The sequence below is a fragment of the Astyanax mexicanus genome, chromosome 6 (genome assembly GCF_023375975.1).
Source record: "Astyanax mexicanus isolate ESR-SI-001 chromosome 6, AstMex3_surface, whole genome shotgun sequence".
NCBI lineage: Eukaryota > Metazoa > Chordata > Actinopteri > Characiformes > Acestrorhamphidae > Astyanax > Astyanax mexicanus.
In genome coordinates this window covers 5,118,390-5,140,541 of record NC_064413.1, presented here as the reverse complement: position 1 = coordinate 5,140,541, position 22,152 = coordinate 5,118,390, and the positions used below count along the sequence as shown (strand labels likewise).

At 37.8% G+C, this 22,152-nt stretch overlaps 1 protein-coding gene across 1 annotated transcript; it reads left to right on the top strand.

Moving 5' to 3' along the window:
- Positions 1-566: 566 nt before the first annotated feature.
- Positions 567-20,778, top strand: abhd16a (abhydrolase domain containing 16A, phospholipase). Its single transcript, XM_022674324.2, has 20 exons — positions 567-707; positions 1,182-1,238; positions 2,543-2,609; positions 5,268-5,354; positions 6,370-6,455; positions 6,556-6,629; positions 9,273-9,380; positions 9,601-9,715; positions 10,684-10,785; positions 10,892-10,955; positions 14,405-14,454; positions 14,773-14,896; positions 16,036-16,140; positions 16,236-16,299; positions 16,411-16,467; positions 17,465-17,527; positions 18,038-18,114; positions 18,944-19,042; positions 19,635-19,681; positions 20,284-20,778. Exons 1-20 carry the CDS (start codon positions 606-608, stop codon positions 20,365-20,367), a joined length of 1,632 nt encoding a protein of 543 aa, XP_022530045.1. The 5' UTR covers positions 567-605; the 3' UTR covers positions 20,368-20,778.
- Positions 20,779-22,152: the final 1,374 nt, after the last annotated feature.

The window sequence follows — 22,152 nt, the reverse complement described above, 5'->3', positions numbered from 1 at the left end:
TGTGTGTTTGACTTTTTTCAAAATTATGAAACTATTATTGCCTCAAATATTGCAATTTGTGTATGTACTAGATTTTTTTTTACATTAAAAGCATTAAAAGCATAAATGATCAAACTGCAGTGTTTGTAGCTCAAAAAAGGTGATCACTAGTTTGAAATGTTGCTGAACGCTTAATTTTCCATGTTTTTCAAATGGGGAATATTAATAATAATAATGAAAGACTTAGATTATAATGCATAAGCATTATAATGTGTTAAAAAACAATTTATGCAGCTATCACCTTAAATATTGCACATTGCTTATGTAGTGGATTAATTAATTTTTTTTTACATTTAAAATAACTTTTTAAAAAACATTGTTTGTCCTTATATAAAATTGTCAGAAATAAGATGTTAATTTTTTACAGATGTTTAAACAGGAGTTTAATAAGGTATAGCCTCTTACCACCTGCAGTATTTGTGCATATATATTAATATATAGCATATATAACTGTAGAATTGAATAGAATTTAATGTACACATCACAGTTTTATATTTACAGTTTTGAATGTTTTGAATTAGCTCAGTTCACCCACTCCGGCTTCCGTAGCCGTCGACCGAGGAAGGATGGCCGGCTGGTTGTGGTTCCGCTGCCTGTTCGGGCCCAGCCTGCACCGGATCCACCGCCCGCTCGAGCAGCCCCGACCTGAGGGAAGAGCCGGGAGGCGGGTACGAGCTGATCCCCTTCTTAACAGCCCGCAAAACGGGCTAAAACTCGGGGTTTGGGCTCGTTAAGAGCCGCTAGGGAAGTGCAGGGCTTTGAGTTGACAGGCTAACCTTAGCTAGCACTGTAGTTAGCTAACTAGCTAATGTCAGTCTGTCAGAATAACTGTAAATGTACACAAATTAATCACTGAAATTAGGTTTTGAGAGTCTTAACTATCAGTTAGGATTATAAAAGGGAAATCTGAGACCTCTCTGATAGCTGTAGTTTATGTTTTAGATAGATTTTCAGCATATTCCCAAGTCTTATTTTTAATCTCGCGTTCCACCTTAAATGCTCCTGCTGTAGCGTTATCATCCTGAGGCGCCAGAATGTAACAAGAGTGCCATTTAAGGTGGAACGGATAGTTCGAGTAATAGGGGAAAGTGGCTGTTTTGCTGTTTTTATTCTGTGCATTAAAATCACTGTCACCTTTACAGGGTTGGGATTATCAGCCGAAAACTTTGGAAAGACACACAGACAGTATCCTCGGTTGGGTAAGTCCTTTCTTACTTACTCTTAAAATCTTAAAGCTTTACCCTCCATGGCTTTAATTGTATTTTTTGAAAGATTGAGAGCCCCTGTGGATATATACAATTAATATAACCAAAATGTTTGTTTTGACTTTTAATAATCTTTTTTTAACTTTTGATAATATTGTTTTGACTTTTGATAATTGGATGTTTTAGAGCAAGGAAGCATAAAACACTGTTTATTAAGTTTACAACAAGAATCTAGTAAGACTATAAGCTGCCATATATATATATATATATATATATATATATATATATATATATATATATATATATATATATATATATATGACCCACTTGTACATCTCATTGTGTTAGATGTAGACATGCCATGTAACATTATATAAAAAAAAAAATAAATAAAACAAAAGCATAAAATTAAAGTACAGTATGGTGTAATAACCAAACTATACTGGTTTCTTTTGGTATATTGGGACTAGGGGTGGGCGATATGGCTCTAAATTAATATCACAATATTTCATGGTATTTTCACGATAACAGTACTTTTGGCGATATGACAAAACATTGAATTAGAAAAAATATTTAGAATTGTATTATTGCATGCAATATGGTATGGCTAACTGAGATATTAAAAATAAAAAAAAATCACATTTGTAACAATGTCATAATACTAGTAAGGCACTTTGAATATCTTCATATATCCAGGATTTAAGTAAAATAAATTATACTAGACAGATATAATCTGTCTCTAGTAGATATATAATGGGAAATGAGAACAGTGTGAATTTTTCTTTTGCTAAAAATGGCAAAAAAGTAGTACTCTGACGCGATAATTTGGGGGTAAGTGATATGGCATGATATTTCAGGGTATAATATCGTTGACGATATTTAAAATTTTTTGGCAATATTATCACGTACGATACGATATGGCACACCCCTAATTAGTACAGTCATGAAAGAGCTGAAAAACTCATGGAATTTCAAAATAGAAATTTTCAGGCCTGGATATGTTTCGGAATGTGTTTTGGAATGTATGTTTAAAATGTAAGAAGTAAAAGAGTTCACATAATTGTGTGAGGAGTAGAAGTAGAAGTAAAAAGTCGTCTAAAGAATAATTACTCCAGTAAAGCATAGATAACCAACATTTCTACTTAAGTAAGGTAATTAACTGTTTTTACTTGGTTAATTGATACCTCTGTTCAATTCTGATATGATTTCAGATCAGATTTGTTTATTAAAAATGTTCCAAAATTAACAGTGTGCTTCTATCACTTATATGTTAATGTTTTTTTTTTTTGTCCCTTCAGGCCTCAGCACTGTGGTCCCTGTCTTATTACAGCTCTCCTCTCATCCTCTGCTATCTGTACAGGAAAGGTAAACACTACTAACAGCTACTAGTATAGCAGTAATCCAGCTCAAGTTAACAAGCTAGTTAATATAGGCTAGGCTAATATAGCTAACAACTAGAAGTGAGCAACGTGATGATGATGATACTAAGGCTGCTACTGAGGCTTATTTTAGTAGGCGACAAATCTACCAATTATTGTTTCGATTCGTTAATTAGTCATAATTATTTTTGCCATGCGCTACATTGTGGTTCGTAGTCTGGAGGATTATGTTCCAATGCATGTTTTACAGCATCTTTACAGCTAAACCTTTTGAGTCCTAGACAGATTTTGCAGGACATAGTAATAGTTTATGAGGAACCCTTACTGTTCCAGTTACCCAGGGTGATATTAGCTAGGGGTTTGTACCATGTAGCTTGTTTTAACCTGGTAAACACGCAGGCTACAGTCCGATATACTCAACTCTGAACGGCGAAAGAGCTAGCGCTTAATGAGCAAGTTCTTAGGCTAATGCTGCTCCAGCAGTGTTTACCGGGGTTAGCAGCAGGCTACAGGCTGAGAATACTGACCCCTGAATGGTGAAAGAGCTACTGCTTAGCGTGGTTAGCGGCTAATGCTAATACTGCTCCAGTCTCGGTGCTGGAGAAACTTCACTGAAACTCCTGTGAAACATTGTACTTCTGCAGAGTGGCTTTACTGCTCCTTTTAACCTGACTGGATTTAAAGGCGCACTGACGATTTTTGAGAAAATTAAAGGATTTTAAGTGCGCCTTATAGTGCAAAAAATACAGTAATTTCTTATATTGTGAGGAAGTTATTGTAGTTATTTTACTAACGGGGATATGTAAGTCCGTAAAATATTGTCCTTTAATTATTTAGATATTATTTCTTTATGTATAACAATTTACTTATTGTATTATTAATAATTGTCTTTGCACTGCCTGTGTAATGCAATATCTTGGTGAATCATGTGATCATCCTCTCCGATATCTGTTCTGCTATCAGTCAGTCAAAATTTTAAGTTTACAGGATGCTTTTTTTTTTTTTTTTTTTTTTTTTTTTTTTTTTTTTTAAGGCTACTTTTAATATTAACCATGGCCGTCAAAAAGCCTTAATTGCAAACCGTTCAAAATGAAAATGTATTCAGTTATGAATGTCTATTGGGCTAGTTTACATTTTAAACAGACTAAGCCGGATATTTAATAGACCTATATTTTATATCTATATAATTTAAAGCATTTTTATACATTAGTAATGGCCGAATCTCTCCATTGCTTGACGTGTGTTGTTGAGCAGCAGGGGTTGGTTTTCCCCTCATTATGGGCTGTGATTATGATGCTGGCATAATGATTGCCTCATCTACTATGATGATATGGAATGAGTCATGCTATTAATACCGTTACCGCACGGACCTTCTGTTCTGTCTCGCTGCTAATCTCTTCATGTGTGTGGAACAGTCCACATGTAGCATGTGTAGCGGGTGGCTTTACACAGATGGGCTCCAGTGTGGGACTGAATTCAGGAGACAGCTGAACAAGGTGTGTAATAATTGTGCAGATTTGTGATGGTCTTTATGTGTGCAGGCATTGCGTTAGTGACTGTGTTGTATCTGCAGAAAGGTAACTTTTATCTTGTTCTGATATCATTAATTTAGGTTAGATCTATTAGTATGTAGTGTGCAGACTGCTTTCTTTCATTGCAGGAGATATAAGCATAAGCATGGTGCAGTAATTCTTATTCATAGCTCTTTGAGACTCGTGAAAAGATGTCCAGATGTCAGGCTTTAAGTCCGTATCATATTTGTGCTTTTGACCAGAAGAGTTTTAGCATGATTTAAATATGGTGAAATGTTGACATTGTGTGTGCTTGTTGGTTTTTATTCTGCAGTGCAGTTTGCTTGTAAATGTAATCGTGTAACACGATTTAGAATTACATATCATGTAATTAAACATGTTTTTAAATATAGAAATGTGTCGCAGCAAAAAATACACATTTAAAAGAGTACTTTAACTCTAAAAAGCACCCTTTTAGAGTGTCCTGGTGTCTAAGAATGCTATTCCAAATATTTCTGAAGTGGCAGTATCGGTAAGCATAGAGTGCTTTCACACCTGCTTTTTTGGTCCAGACTTTCAGACTTTTTAATTGGGTTTTACCCAAAAAAAGAAGGTGTGAAAGGGTGCTGGAACCAATGTTCTAGACCAAAGGACCAGAGTTCCAGAACTACTGAACCATGATCAGCCTTAGTTCCCCAAAGAATGCTGTTTGTAAAACTGTTTATATTATTTTTTTTCTTTAATATCAGCTCCAGAATCATATTGATGGTACACTGAATGAGGTAAAGGGAAATGGCATCTCTGTAATTGCTGGCTCTGGGCCTGAACGATGCAAATGCAGTATGAAACTTGAACTCTCCATACTCTCTCCAGAACTGCATAATAGAATGTGTAACCCAAGTCATTACTTATTATAATAAAATCTTTTAATATTATTGTACTTCCTCTGAAGATTCGGCTCGTGTATCTGACAGCTTGTCAACAAATGCACGTGTACAGCTGTCCATGAGGGGTTGGGGGGGTGTGCTTAAACCCCCTATAGTGGGAGCCCAGGAGCAAAAATACTAATTCTTTCATAATGCTGCTTTGACATTGAATATTGTCTTGTTTTATTGATTTTGATTGTCTTTCAGGCTACATCTGCAGCAGTAAACTAGCCCCATACAGTCAGTACGTGGGTACGGTGCTGGTGTGTTTGCTGGGAGTTGCCTGTCTCAGAGGTGAGTAATTGATACTGGAATATCAAGACTTGTCCTCATTCATTTTATTCCACTGTGGCAGTTACATTTTATTTATTTATTTTTTTTGTAGTAATTTTAACTTTTTTCTCCCAAATTTACACAGCCAATTACCCATTCCACTCATTAGGACTCTCCTATGAATAGTAATGCCCCAAAACCAGGAGGGTGAAGACATTCTAGGGTTGGACAAAAAAACTAAAACACCTGTCATTTTAGTGTGGGAGGTTTCATGGCTAAATTGGAGCAGCCTGGTGGCCAATCTTCATTAATTACACCAGTAAGAGCAGAGTGTGAAGGTTCAATTAGCAGGGTAAGAGCACAGTTTTGCTCAGAATATTGCAATACACACAACATAATGGGTGTCTGATACCAGAGTTCAAAAGAGGACAAATTGTTGGTGCACGTCTTGCTGGAGCATCTGTGACCAAGACAGCAAGTCTTTGTGATGTATCAAGAGCCACGGTATCCAGGGTAATGTCAGCATACCACCAAGAAGCACCAGCCACATCCAACAGGATTAACTGTGGACGCTGTAAGAGGAAGCTGTCTGAAAGAGATGTTCCGGTGCTAACCTGGATTGTATCCAAAAAAACATAAAACCACGGCTGATCAAATCACGCAGAATTCAATGTGCACCTCAATTCTCCTGTTTCCACCAGAACTGTCCGTCACCACGATAAATTATTGTGGTCTAAAACCAGGTGTTTCAGTTTCATTGTCCAACCCCTGTAGATGTAGAGTCAGACTCCGCCTCTTTTTCAATTGCCCAGTAGCATCACAGTTTTGCTTTTGTTTTGCTCAGTGATAATCCACTTTCATAACCTGTTCTCATTAATTACACATTACCTTCTGCAGCACACCCACAGAGCATTATCTACATAGATCTTCCACAGCCATCTGTCCTCAGTGGAGCAAAACAATCACCCATAACTCTGTGTGTTTGTGTTTTTGTGTGTGTGTGTGTGTGTGTGTGTGTGTGTGTGTGTGTTGCTAGGCTGGGGTCGCTGGAGAAACCCTGAGTATCTGCAGTTCATGACCATTCTGGAGGAGACCAGGAAGAGCCACACACCCAGCAACAAGGTAAACCCTCAGCAACGTCTGGCTCAACATCCCCACAGACAGCACTGTAATGGCACTGATGTAATTGTGGCACTTTGTGTGTTTACTCCGCCCCCTTTAGAAAAAACTCGCCAGCTATGACTTCGACTTCTCACACTGGCCTGCAGACTTCAGCTGGAAAGAAGTCAGCAATCCGTACGTTTTCCTCTGTTTTTATATATAAATGTTTTTAGATATTTACACATCTGGATATTTGACTTTCAATTTAATAATACTGAAAGCTTTGTTGAATCTCATGTATAGTGTCATCTGCTGTCTCTGGAGCAATAGAGAGAAAGCAGAGAGGGCGTTTACCATAAGCTGCAACTCCACCATAGACATTCCTTGAGAGTTCATTGTGGGTTGCCAGGTCCAGTAAAAATATATATATTTTTTTGTTTTTTTAGAAGCTTAATCTATCCTAAAGTTGTCACAGAGACTATATTTTCAGTGTAGAAATATTGCAACTCTGAGAGCAGAGCAGAGCAGAGCAGATAGAGGAAGGACTGATCACATGACTGATCACCAAGATATTGAGTTACAAAGGCAATACAAGAGCGCAGTACAGAGCACAGGAAAATAAATAAATAACACAAATAATAAAATGACAGTGTTAGTTTTTTTTTGTCAGTTGTCATTAAGTACTTCATAAAATACATAAATATTCCTGTTAATACGATTATTGCTATAACTTCCTCACAATAGAATAAATCAATTAATTTCTTTATTTAACATGGTGAAAATCAAAGTAACGTATTCATTCTGTTAACCCTCCTATTACGTTCATTTGTCAGGAACAGCAATGGTTTTCCCAGGTTCATTTGACCTGGTGCATGTTTTAATTATCCAAAAGATGTCTGAAAAAATCCTAACAAGCAGTGTGAATATTGTATTACTAATTGCTAATTGCTCCATTGCTAATTATTATCAATATAGTCAATATTTAGTGCAGTGATGTTCCTCACCTATAACAGGTAATGGTTCATTTAGGATAATTCACTCGTATTTTAATGAAAAAAAACACGTTCAAACTTTTTATAATGTTTCACTACTTTATTACTTTTGAAAGACCAACATATAAAACAATAGTTTTATATAACATTGAAACATAACATTGCAATTTTGTTGTAGTTTTTGTAGTTTTCGCAGGGGGTGGAGGCAAATAATGTAACATTAACCATTTTCATATTATATGTTGATTACACTTATTAAAGCAAGCAGAAGAAATTTCATAGTGAAAAAATACTTTTAACTATTTTTATAACTAAATTTGACCTGTGACATAACAGCGGGGGGTAATAATTACACATATTTAAGTGTCCTAAGATTCCTAAAAAGAACTACATCTGGCATGTGTACATTTGTCCAATAATATGCTTTGTAATGTTTAGGTTAATATACATAATATACATTCAATAAACCAGTGGTTATTAAAGTTTTTAGACAACAAACCACCAATGACCAAACCAAAACCTACAAGTAGCACCTATCAGTAAAACTGTATTTCTGGGATGGATGGATGGATGGATGGATGGATGGATGGATGGATGGATGGATGGATGGATGGATGGATGGATGGATGGATGGATGGATGGATGGATGGATGGATGGATGGATGGATGGATGGATGGAAAGAAAGAAAGAAAGAAAGAAAGACCAACATATAAAACAATGTTGGATGGATGGATGGATGGATGGATGGAAAGACCAACATATAAAACAATGTTGGATGGATGGATGGATGGATGGATGGATGGAAAGACCAACATATAAAACAATGTTGGATGGATGGATGGATGGATGGATGGATGGAAAGACCAACATATAAAACAATGTTGGATGGATGGATGGATGGATGGATGGAAAGACCAACATATAAAACAATGTTGGATGGATGGATGGATGGAAAGACCAACATATAAAACAATGTTGGATGGATGGATGGATGGATGGAAAGACCAACATATAAAACAATGTTGGATGGATGGATGGATGGATGGAAAGACCAACATATAAAACAATGTTGGATGGATGGATGGATGGATGGAAAGACCAACATATAAAACAATGTTGGATGGATGGATGGATGGATGGATGGAAAGACCAACATATAAAACAATGTTGGATGGATGGATGGAAAGACCAACATATAAAACAATGTTGGATGGATGGATGGATGGATGGATGGATGCTTTATTAATCCCCAATGGGGAAATTCATTTGTCCAACAGCACACAAATAATAAAAATAATAGTAATACTAATAAAGAAGTAACACAAAAAGCATACAAAAAAAAGTGCTAAATGGTGCTTATTAAGTACACACATCAGGTGTTCAGCAGTCTAATTCCAGCAGGAACAAATGACCTGCGGAACCTCTCAGTCCTGCAGCAGAGAGAGAGGAGTCTATCACTGCGCCTGCTCCTCTGAGCTGCCAGGACTGAAGTGGAAGTGGAAGTGGAAGCGGAAGCTTACACTTAAAGGTTCTAATGGGTAAATCCCTAAACACACATATACTAGGAAAATTACAGGTAAAAACGAAATAGATTTAGAGAGTCCTTAATATTTGAATGCAATATGACTGTTTTTTTTTCTGAGGTCATCTAGTGTTTTACTTCTGGATGCTTCGAGTACCACCAGTGCATTCGTACCACAGTTTAAGAAGCACTTCATTAAACTATTAAAATGTCTTGCAAAATCTGTAAAAGATGCAGTAAAACATGCACTGGATCATAACCCTCGCCCATAGGAACCGCAAAAGGAAGGAATCATTGCTAACAGCCTCTTGTTTCATTTACAGAAAGTTGTCTAAAGGGGGCGTGTCCCTTCTGAAGCCAGAGCCCAAACACAGAGGGGCCGCAGACAGCCTGCTGAATTCAGTACGAACACTTCCATGCCACATTATTAGGTAACCCTCGCATGCTGCTGTTCTATTTCATATAACACACAACACTGTCAGACAAACTGTTATATGATTATTCTGTACAGCATATCTTACTTTATTATATAACACACTGCATCTATACAAACATATACAACTGTATGTAACACCCATACGTACTGTAAACTCACAGTTGTACTGGATGTATATTTGTGTGTGTGTGTGTGTGTGTGTGTGTGTGTTGTAGTTATCTTATAGCTCACTCGTTTGGCCGGAGGATGCTGTACCCAGGCTCTGTGGGTCTGCTCCAGAAGGCCATGAGACCAATGCTGCAACAGGGCCAAGCCAGGCTTATTGAGGAGGTAATCATTAAATATACACATACACTTTACACAGTATTTACATATACAGTACAAGTCATAGGTTTGGACACGCCTTCATTTCTGTGGTGTTTCATTATTTTAAAATGTTTTGCATGTGTAATACTAAATTCATCCGAACTATGAAAAAAAAACTTTTTGGTTAACAGTGTAAAACAAACCAGAATATGTTTTATATTTTACATTCTTCAATGTAGGCACCTCGCGCTTAGATGACATCTTGGATTTGATTTTCTCAGTCAGATTTATGTGGTAGAATCACCTGGAATTTCAGGCTTTCAGTTAACAGCTGTGCCGAACTCATCAAGAGTTAATTACTTGAAATGATTGTCTCTTAATAAAGTGTTTGAGAGCATCAGTTAAAGTAAAGTAGTGAAGAGGTAGAGTTGCAGGTATACAGTGAATAGTGAATATTTGAATAATGTTCTAATCCAGATTATGATGAGAACTACTTAACTAAGTAAAGAATAAAACATTTTTTATTTGGGAAAGTATCCTTAGGTGCAGTTGCAAAGACCATCAAAAAAAACGTTATGATAAAACTGGCACTCATCAGGACTGCCCCAGGAAAGGAAGACCAAGAGTTACCTCTGTTGCACATGATAAGTTAATCAGTTATTAGTCCCAGATAAGAGCACCTAAATGCTTCACCACCTGAAATACTATAGGAGCCATTATAGCAACTTAGAACACCTCAGAAGCCATCTGACACACAAAAGAAACCATATAAGAACACGTTAGCAACAATATAGCACCGTACAGCCCACTTAGCATCATCTTAGCCTGAAACACCATAGCAACCACCTAGTGTCTCATCCTGGTGACCTTGAAGCAACGCCCTAACCACTGCCTGGAACCACTTAAGCTGCAAAACCTGTTTTTATTTCATTCTGTTTACAGTTTTAAATAATACACTTGCACTAAGCTATTCATTCTCTGCTTGTTTGCAGTATGATGGACAGCGGAACAAGTTGGTGGCGTGTGATGGTAATGAGATTGACACCATGTTTGTGGATCGAAGGGGACAAAGAGGACCACACGGGAAAACTCTGGTAAGAACCTGAAGGAGAAATTAAAACAATGGATAATTTAAGATTAAAATACATTCAGACATATGAAATAACTTTTCTACTGACATACTGGCGCATTGCGTTACAGGTGATCTGCTGTGAGGGCAATGCAGGCTTCTACGAGGTGGGCTGCATGAACACTCCACTGGATGGTAAATCTGTGTTTTTAAGCCGTAATTTAAATCAACAGTTTGGCCCATTATCAAATGTTCACAGTCTTTCCATTACTCCAGGTGGTATTTGATTGGTCGAGGCATATTGGAGGTCCAAATCAAAATCGTATTTGGTCAAAACTCACTAATTCACTAATTCATGTTTACTGTAATAATGAACAAACAGATTGGCACATTTTCTTACAAAAAAATACTACCTCCATTTTTGTCTTTTTGCACTTTTCATATGACTTTTAAGATGACTCTTGTTGATTAGTGTGTTTGTGTTTTATATATGAGACTACTTCAAAATAATCAGTTTCTCTGATTTGAATATTTATAGGTATATATTTGAGTAAAATGAACATTATGGTTTTAGTCTATAAACCACTGACAACATTTCTTCCAAATTCCAAATGAAAATATTTTATTCTATTCATTTAGAGCATTTATTTGCAAACATGTGTAAAGGTCAGAATAATTAACCTTAAATAATGCCTAAAAACAGGTTTATATTCATTTAGAAACAACAATGCTAATGTTCTAAGAGTTCAGAAATCAATATTTGGTGGAATAACCCTGATTTTTAATCACAGTTTTTATGCATCTTGGCATGCTCTCCACAAGTCCTTTACACTGCTTTTGGGGGACCTTATTCCACTCCTGGCACAAAAATCAAGCAGTTCAGCTTTGTTTGATGGCTTGTGACCAACTTCCATCTTACATGATTACATTCAGAGGTTTTCAGTGGGGATTAGGTCTTAAGATTGATCGTCAACTTGTTTGAATGTCAGTCAGCCATCACAGGATGACGTCAAGTGACCTATAAAAAGAATGGCAAATGGCAGCTGGCTGAAGTGCATGTACATGCAAAAACAGAACCTAATTTAAAACCTGTGGAATATAATCAAGAGGAAGATAGAGCGTCACAAGCCACCAAACCAAGCTGAACTGCTTGAATTTTTGAGCCAGGAGTGGCATAAAGTCACCCAAAAGCAGTGTGAAAGACTGGTGGAGAGTAGAGGTGTGCCAAAAAATCGATTCACATAAGAATCTTGATTCTCATTTACTACGATTCAGAATCGATTTAAAATGTCCCAAAATCGATTCTGAGGGGCGGGTTTTAGACTGATTTTGGGCTGGGTATTTTTGTTGGACCTGGCAACCCTGGGGATAGCGCTTGTCCCTTCAAACGGAGATCTTCCAGACACACACAGAGCGTAGGTGTTTGAGAATCACCGGTAAGATGGCAGAACAAGCATTATATTACCTTAGATTAACGTGTAGTTTTAATGTTTTATGGCAGAATGCTTCATAACAAGCATAAAAAAGATCGCTAGTAGTTAGTTTCAGTAACTGTTAGCTAGCTAACTAGCTAACTTTCCAGTTCCACCTTAAATAACGCTACAGGTGGCAGCGGGCTGCAGCATTTAAGGCGGAACGGAAAAATAACAATAAGCTAATCAGAGCTAATTTCAGCTCCTCATCACAGAGGAATTAAGGAATGGACCATATGAATTAATTTCTCCACCTCCTGCCCCCTTTCTGAAGAAATACAACGACCTTAAATTAACTAGTTAATCAGCAGCTGCTCCTGAACTTTAGCGCTCCACTGCTATCATCACATCAGCCCAGCAGCGTCACCTACACACCACCGCTAGTAGCCTGGTAATAAAGCAGTGTTATTTATTATTTATTTATTGTTCATTAACGTCATTGTGATATCCCAGTGATTCCTCTGTCACTGAGGACCCACATTCCTGCACATTTTATTGTTTTTGTAACACATTACCTGCTCCAGGACCAGTGTATATTTTGGAGGCTTTTTTCAATAAGATTCATAAGCCAGAAGCAGAAATTTTTATAAATCAAATCGTTTTGAATCAAAAATCGATTTTGAATCGAATCGTGGCCCCCAAAATCGGAATCGAATCGAATCGTGAGATAGTAAACGATTCCCACCCCTAGTGGAGAGCATGCCCAGACACATGAAAGCTGTGAATAGGGTTGCAACGGTATGAGATTTTCACGGCATGATAACCGTCTCAGAAAATACCGCGGTATCACGGTTATCACGGTATCACAGTTTGTTACATATATTATTAAACTGACCCTTAAAGAAATTACAACAAAGGTTTTTTGTTCAATTAACTATTTATTGTAGAAACCTGGAATTATATAGATAATGTCTCCTTAAAAAAAATAAACTGTACACCATCAGGTGAAGGAAACCGGGTTTTTCCACTACTCTTAAGGGCATTAAGAGTGCATATAAAAAAAAAAAAAATATATATATATATATATATATATATATATATATATATATACACACACACACATTACACACATTACATGTCCTCTAAGAAGTAAATATCTGTATTTAAAATATTCAGTACAATTATTTAAGTTTAAATTATTTAAATATTATTTAAAATATTTAATAAACTGAGCCTGGGTCAGTGTCTGATCAACAACTGTTGTAAACGTCCGTTTTACTGCCAAGTTGGTATATAACCAGATACTGCAGAAAGAGGGGATTTATTTCTGACATGATCCTCACAATAGAGATTTCTATTTTAAGGCTTTCACAGCGAGTCTGGTTTTAACACATGAAAAACAGGCACGTCAGAATTTGAAAATGAACGCATGTAAATGAATGGCGTCTTCCACATCCAGTCCGGCCAGGACCTTTACACGGACACGTGAATCCATCGTAGCACGCACTTCACTCCTGTACCTGCGTGCCCAAATTTCTCAGCGCTCTCAGCGCTTTTGCGGGCGCTTACCGCATGGGTTGTGCTCGACTACAAAGAGGTTTTATTTAGGTTCAGATTAAAATTATAAACTAAACACATACTTTGCGCTGCGCAGCGGGGTGGTGTTCTTGGAGATGGGGGAACAGGTTTGACGTATGTCCACCTTTAGCTGTGACTTTACGGCCACATTGATTACAAATCGGATAACCATCCTCGGGTGCGTTCGGCGGGTATCCGAAATAGTCCCACACTGCTGATTTTAGTTTAGCCTTTTTTTAGGCGGACGGAGATTTGTTTAGTCTGATGCACTTTCTGCTGTTCTCACCGCTGTGTGCTGTGAGTAGCTGAAGCGGAGCAGAGTTGCGCATGCGCTGGTGAGTTTCTCCGCTGGCTTGCGTTTTACCGGTAATAAGCAAACCCACACGGTATGATAACCGTGCATTTTGATACCATGGTATACCGTGAAACCGGTTACCGCTGCAACCCTAGCTGTGAAAGACTAAAAATCTGGGTTATTCTACCAATTATTGTTTCTGAACTCAGACATACCTTTTGTACATTGGCTTCATAGCTTTATACATGTTCTTGCTGGTTTGATTGCTATTGGTTTAGCTCATTTTTGACTGAACTCTTGATTTAAATCTCTGTATAACTATAATGTTCTGCCTCTCTGCTCTTTTCTGTTCTGTGCAGGTGGGTACTCAGTACTGGGATGGAATCATCCAGGGTTTGCAGGCAGTACAGTAAGTAAGCCTAAGTCTGCTCTGATAGATAACAATAGCGCTCCTGTTGCTGAGCTTTAGCACTCTGCTATGTGGAAACTCAGGTTTCACTGCTTTACTGTGATGCTTATCTCGGGGATGCAGGGCATGACATGGTTCATTTGTCGTGTAAGTAGTGGTGTAAATGTAATCTGATTAATTATAACAATATTCTGTGATTAACTGTGATTGATCACAGTTGTTATTCTTAAGACGCAAGTTTTTATAGTGGGTATTCAAATTTTAAAAAAGAGAATAAATGGAAAAAATGTTCAGTGCCATTATATCTCTCTCTTTTAGGGTGTGCCTTTCCCTCAGAACGAGGCTAATGCGATGGACGTGGTCATTCAGTTCGCTGTACACAAACTGGGCTTCCAGTTACATGATATAGTTGTGTACGCCTGGTCTATAGGGGGCTTCACAGGTAAACAGTCAGTGAGGACTGACCAGCCACTCTGCATTAGTTTGATTTATATTTCTTTTATTTATAGCATTTGTATTTCTGTTACATACTGTAAAAGGTATGCATACCTAAGGAGCTCAAAATCTACTCTGGCACATTTTTTATTTTTTGACTTTGGACTTGATAGTAAAACACAGTGGATCAACACCAGCAGATATCAGACATGTCTCTCCAAACCATCACTGATTGGTGGAAACTTCACACTAGACCTCGAGCAGTTTGGACTGTGTGTCTCTCCACTCTTCCTCCAGACTCTTCTCCCTTGATTTACAAATGAAATGTAAAATTTACTGATGATCAGTGATGGTTTGGAGAGACATGCATGTCATCTGCTGGTGTTGATCCACTGTGTTTTATTATCAAGTCTAAAGTCAGTGCAGTTTTGTTTTCCCACAAAATCTTACAGCACTTCATGCTTCTGGGGCTACAACAATTAGCAACTATAAAAAAATGGTCATATCCTGAGCATCCTTATTTTTTCTATTTTCTTGGAAAAAAGAAAGAAAAAGGTAAAAAAAAATACATAAAAGTATCCTACAATATCCTTAACATAACATCAAGCCTGTGTGAACATAATATACCAGTATGAAGTACAAATGTAGGGCTTGACAAAAAATAATCGCGACTTAATGACTAATCAAGCTATTAATCAGCAGATTAGTCGACTAATAAAATAGTCATTAGTTGCAGCACTTCATGCTTCCCTCTGCTGACAACTTTAATGGAGACGCGGATTTCATTTTCCAGCAGGACTTGGCACACTGCCCACATTTCCTGAAAGTTTCAATTGATCTTATATAATTTTTTGGCTTTTTACTTTTCTTTCTTTATTTTTTATATACTGTAAAAATGTTGAAGGGTAGCTTAATTTGTTATGTAGGACAGGCATCATTTTAAGCATTATGCTCCTGCCTGGTCCTTTCAGTCACTATTTTGTTGACAGTGTTTGTGGTTTTGATAATTATTGTATTATGTGATGAATAACTGACTGAATAAAGAACTTTCATTATCATTGCTATAACAAATAGAACTAATTATTTATTTGTATGTTTTTTCCACATTCCTTCCTTCGTTTCCCTTTTTTTCCGTCTCTGCTTCAGCCAGTTGGGCAGTGATGTCATATCCTGAGATCCGTGCTCTGGTTCTAGATGCCTCGTTTGATGACCTCTTGCCTCTCGCCCTAAAAGTCATGCCTGACAGTTGGAGTGAGTGTCCCTTATACCATCCTAAAGCATCCTAAAAAAAACGTTGCTGTAATGTTGCCTCTGATGTTAGAATCACTCTGTGTGTTTTTGATCAGGGCCGCTGGTGACCCACACCGTCCGGCAGTACATGAACCTGAACAACGCAGAGCAGCTCTGCAAGTAAGACGCCTTACATCACATTTTCCTATTAACAGTTCTTAAATGGAAATATGATCATAAATACTGTAACCGCGGTTGAGCCGTTTATACCATCACTCATTCTGTTTCCAGGTACCAGGGACCAGTCCTATTGATCCGAAGAACCAAAGATGAGATCATCACAACCACGTAAGAACCGCCTGCAGTCAGAGCCACGCCTTCTGTAGCCTAATTAGTAGAGATACAGCAAATATTTGACAACCAAAAATATTCAACTGAAAATAAATGAAAAGCAGCATAATTTATGCTGAACAGTGACTCTTTAATTAAAAATTGTATAGCAGTGGTCCAGCGGTCTAAAGCGCTGCCACTATGAGCAGGAGGTCGCCGGTTCGAACCCCAGCTCATGCAGCTTTGCCATCAAGCTGCCGGCGTTAGAGGGAGCAAAATTGGCCCTGCTCCCTCTGGGTGGGTAGATGGCGCTCCTCCCCACATCACTCCTAGGGTGATGTCTGCAGCACAGGGCGTCTGTGAGCTGATGTATCAGAACCGCGTCGCTGCGCTTTCCTCCGAGCGCGCTGTGATGCTGCTCGGCAATGCTGCATCGGCAGCAGCTCGAAAAGAAGCGGTGGCTGACTTCACATGTATCGGAGGAAGCATGTGTTAGTCTTCACCCTCCTGGTGTGTTGAGGTATCACTAGTGATAGGGGGAGTCCTAATGAATGGGTTGGGTAATTGGCCGTGTAAATTGGGGAGAAAATGGGAAAAATTAGAAATAAAATTATAAAAAAAAAAAAAATTGTATAGCAGTGTTTAGGCCCACACTGCTTTCTGCTTCCCTCCCTAAATTTCTCAGCATTCAGCATCATTTATCACAATCTGTATCGGCTTACTATCTCTTCACTAACTGGCTGTTTCCAGCTAAAACATACAAGCTGTACAGGGCTAGGATAGTAAAATTAGCTAAGTAACATTTGTAAAAGCTAGCTAGCTAAATTAGCTGTAAGATTATTCCTTTTTTTTTTTTTTTTTAACCAAAACATTAGCTGCCTTTTTCTGTGTACTTTTTACTCACATATGTCTCAGGTAGCACTGATGGTGCATCTCTAGTGATTAAATTAAAGTTGTGTTTGATAGCTGGTTTACACTGAATATTTACCTCTGCTGTTTCTCTGATGTGATGCAGGGGACCAGAGGACATCATGTCCAACAGAGGCAATGACCTTCTTCTCCGGCTACTCCAGTACAGGTGGGATAATACTCCACTCGCTTTTGAAGCAGTACCATTCATTACCATCTCACCTTTGTCTCAGGGCGCTTTCACACTGAGCTTGTTTGGTCAGAACCACAACAGCAGGTATGAAAGGTGCTTTAAACTAAGGTCCAGAAGAACGAAACTAAATTAGGGTAGCTCTGTTGGCGGGATTTACTAGCGCGACTAGCTCTAGGGGTTAGCTGCTAATGCTAATGCTGCTGCACCCAGCCTTAGTGGAAATCTGGAAATATTAAGCTTACTGTAAATAAACAGAAGCGTTCATTTCCCGGAGAGAAATCGGTGTAGATTAACATTTAGTTTGACTTTAAAATATATTTTTTTAAGAATTACAGTTTTGTTTACTTGGCTTATCTTTACTTAACTTAGTTGAGATGCACCTGTATATATCGTTACACCGTGTCAGTGCCAGTATTGTAGATTGTACTAATACCAACAGCATTAGCACAAGTAAAACACTAAATATTCTACAACTCTCTCTCTCAGGTATCCTAAGGTGATGACGGAGGACAGTCTCAGAGCAGTCAGACAGTGGCTGTCTGCAGGGTCGCAGATAGAGGAAGGTGGGTGTTTACTGTTTACAGTACCAGTCAAAAGTTTGGACACATTCTCATGAATGTGTTTTATTTATTTTTATTATTTCCTGCATTGTAGATTAAAATTAAAGAGCTCCTTCTGCTAAAATCCACATTTTCTTGTTCTTTGTGAAATACAATAGGGAAGATTGGGGAGATCCGCTCGCCCTGTGGCATTGATAACATTTATTTAAAGTGAAGTTTAAGGGTTAAATTTATCTAGCAGTTAAAGTGCTATATCTTTATAAATAAGGCTGTATCTCTAAAAATATTTTGTTCTTTTGAGTTTTAGAGCTGTAAATTTGTGAGGGGGGGAAGGCAGATAGGCGTTCTCTGCTGCAGTGATGTTAGCCAATCAGAGGTGATCTATTTGCATTTCTAAATGAAAGAGTTAAAATCCTGTCTTCCTTCAGAGACCACTAATTCAGTGAAATAAAGGAGGCTTATACAGAAACACAGTTGAAAAAGCAGCAGCCAGCACCTCTAGAACGCCTGTAAGACAGTTGGAGAACCATTGCGGGTTCTACCTTATAAAGCTGACTGAGACAATGAATAATGCCAAGAGTTGGTAAATCTGTCAAAAGCTAAATGTGGCTTGATATTTTGGCTTGTTTGTTTTTGTTTACTTCATAATTGCTTCATAGTTTAGATGTCTTCAATATTAATCTATGAATCTACAATAGAAAATAATACACAAAAAACAACATTAAATGAGAAGGGGTGTTTCCAAACTTTTCTTTTGGCTTTTTTAAGGAATCTAAATGAAAAAGTACATTTTAGAGCATTTAAATGATGTGATTTCCTCTTCCTCTCTCAGCGTCTGTGTATTCCGGGTACGAGGTTGATGACGACTGGTGTCTGTCTGTACTCCAGTCCTATCAGACAGACCGAGAAACACCTTTCCCTTGGAGCGTCGGTGAGCACCCACCAATCAGCACTTACACTTCGGCCCAGTTTGTCCCACGTAGTTTGTTTTAACACTGTAAACATGCAGGCTACAGTCAGATATACTCACCTCTGAATGGTTAAAGATCTAGCACTGCGGCTAGTGCTAATACTGCTCCATCCTCGTTGCTGGAAAAACTTCACTGGAACTCTATAATATACTATAACTCTGTACTTCAGCAGAGTGGCTTTACTGCTCCTTAATACCTGACTGGTAGAATTCATACATAGACCACACTGTCAATTTCTGGGGAAATTTAAAGTGTTTTAAAGATTGTGCCTTATAGTGTGTAAATTACGCTACTAGGTTCTTCAGTGCAAACCGTGTTCACCGCTGCTTCTTTTGTTGGAAAAGTGCAATGTCCCTTCTGTCACACCATTAAAGATGAAATGGGGAAGTTTGTTAGTTAGTTAGCTAACTACTGACATGAACTACTAGCAATTTTTCTTTAGGTTTTTATGAAGAAAATGGCCATACATCATTGAAACTACACATTAAACTATAGTAATACAGTGTATCTAAAGTGTGATAGTGAATTAACATGATGCTGTTGTGTTATCAGGTGAGGACATGATGCTGGAAGGCAGACGGCAGCTTGCTCTTTTCCTGGTGAGAGAGAAAGTCATGTCTAATACTCTAGGCAGTGTCATTTTAGCTTCTACAGCTCTGTTCCAACCATTTAATCATTCAAAATGCTTAAATTAAATGTTTTACATCCCATATAACCAATGTAATTCTGATCTGATTTATTCAGTTCTCAAATTTTATTTCAGCACATCCCTACAAAAAAACAAATATATATATATATATATTTTTTTTTATTGGTGGTTAAAAAATCTATGAACCTCCTAGAATTTCCTATATTTCTGTAAAGAGAAATATTAAGAAATATGCAGAAATGTGAAGAGCAGACTTTGATTGATAGATCCCTGTTCTTTAAATTTTGAGTTTAATTTCATCTTCAAACTAACTGCTAATTTTAGAGGTTCACATACTTTAGCCGTTCACTAATATTTACTATTGGATCATTTTTCTCAATAAGTAAATCCTAGTCCTAGTATCATATTTGTCTCATTTGTACTTTTAGGACTTTAGGAAATCTGATTATGTTTTAGCTCATAATTAAACAGAAACTATTCAAACTGTCCCACACTACTGTACACGTCCAGCTGTCCTTGTGTCTGATGTGTATTTTGCCGTGTGTCCTTCAGGCTCGAAAGTACATGAGGAATTTTGAGACGACGCACTGCACTCCGCTCCCCATCACTGAGTTCCACGTGCCCTGGAAGCTCTAGAGAGCTGCCGGAGAAGAGAGGGACGGAGAGAAAGCCACAGAACAAGAGAACCTGAGGACCTCGGACGGAATTCGGTGTCAAAGTTCTGGTTGTTGAGATGGTGTTTTTGTTGGTCGTCTGCATGGTTTGGTAGTTTCTTCGTTTTTATAATTTAAATTCAGGTTATTTTTGGATAATGTTGTTCTGGGACACTGTTGTGTTTTAAGGTTGCTGATGATGAAGACGGTAAAGGTTGGTGCTGCCTGGGCGTCAAGCTTCCCTGGCTTATGAAGTTATGAAGGGATTCAGCCAATCCCTTTTTCTCTCAGACCAGTTTTTCTTTCGTCCTCTGTTTTGTGATCACTCTTCTGAACCCGATGTAAATCAAATAATGCCCTGATGAATGTTATTATATTAAAAATGCATAATAAAGCTGTGGGAGTTTGCGGCTGGTTAATGAAAAGGGAGAATCACGCTGTGGTCAGATCTGAAGACTCGCTGCTTCTGAGAGGGTGAATATGTTCTACACACCTCATTAAAGCAGAACAGGTTCTTTCTTTCTTTGTTTTTTAATTGAAGATGATCAAAGCATCCTGCAGCGCCCTGAAGCCTCAACCCTTTATCATCCTTTCTTCAGAAAGAAAGAAAGAAAGAAAGAAAAAAATAAAGCTCAGAAACGGAGAGGTTTAAGGGTTTAAGAGGTGGGTGTATTCCTGAGGGAGCTGAATGATGGGTTACAGCAGAGCAGAGCTGCGGTCCAGAACTGTGTTTCATCAGGAACAAACAAATCTAATATAATATAATATCCAGCTGATTCCTGGACAAGAGAATCACTACCCTGCTGAAGATAAAAGATAAAGAGTGTGGACAGTAAAAGTGACTACATTCACCAAATTAACCAACCAGTACAGGTACATCTTACTTTATTTCAGTTATTCAGTTCGAAATGTGAAGCGCATATATATATATTATATAGATGTATGTTTATGATTATGGCTTACAGCCAATGAAAACCCAAAAATCAGCATCTTAGAAAGTTAGAATATTATATTAGACCTAATTGGTACTTTTGGCAGTGTGCCAAGTCCTGCTGGAAAATGAAATCCACATCTCTATAGTTGTCAGCAGCAGAGGGAAGCAGGAAGTGATGTAAGATTTTGGGGGAAAACAAAACTGCACTGACTTTAGACTTGATAATAAAACACAGTGGATCAACACCAGCAGATGACAGACATGTCTCTCCAAACCATCACTGATCATCAGTAAATTTTACATTTCATTTGTAAATCAAGGGATCAGAGTCTGGAGGAAGAGTGGAGAGACACCCAGTCCAAACTGCTCGAGGTCTAGTGTGAAGTTTCCACCAATCAGTGATGGTTTGGATAAAGAGACATGTCATCTGCTGGTGTTGATCCACTGTGTTTTATTATCAAGACTAAAGATTTTACAGCACTTAATGCTTCTCTCTGCTGACAGCTTTTATGGAGATGCAGATTTCATTTTCCAGCAGGATGTTGCACACTGCCAAAAGAACAAATGGTCTTATATAAAATTCTAGTTTTCTGAGACACTGATTTTTGGGTTTTAATTGGCTGTAATCCATAAATCAACAATAAAAGAAATAAATGTTTAAAATAGATCACTCTGTGTGTAATACATCTATATAATATATGAGTTTCACATTTTGAACTGAATTACTGAAATAAAAAAAACAGGCCAAATTGGTCCTCTGTAACGACCAGCTTAGTTATATACAATTGTGGTTATCCACCACCTTGATCGTCACAACCAGCTCAGACCATCTGA

Bases quoted from the DNA above. Each gene is read 5' to 3' on its own strand.
- abhd16a (XM_022674324.2), top strand. From the start codon at position 606: ATGGCCGGCTGGTTGTGGTTCCGCTGCCTGTTCGGGCCCAGCCTGCAC. The intron at 2,610-5,267 runs GTAAACACTACT...ATTGTCTTTCAG, and splicing joins CTGCTATCTGTACAGGAAAG to GCTACATCTGCAGCAGTAAA. The intron at 14,455-14,772 runs GTAAGTAAGCCT...TCTCTCTTTTAG, and splicing joins CAGGGTTTGCAGGCAGTACA to GGTGTGCCTTTCCCTCAGAA.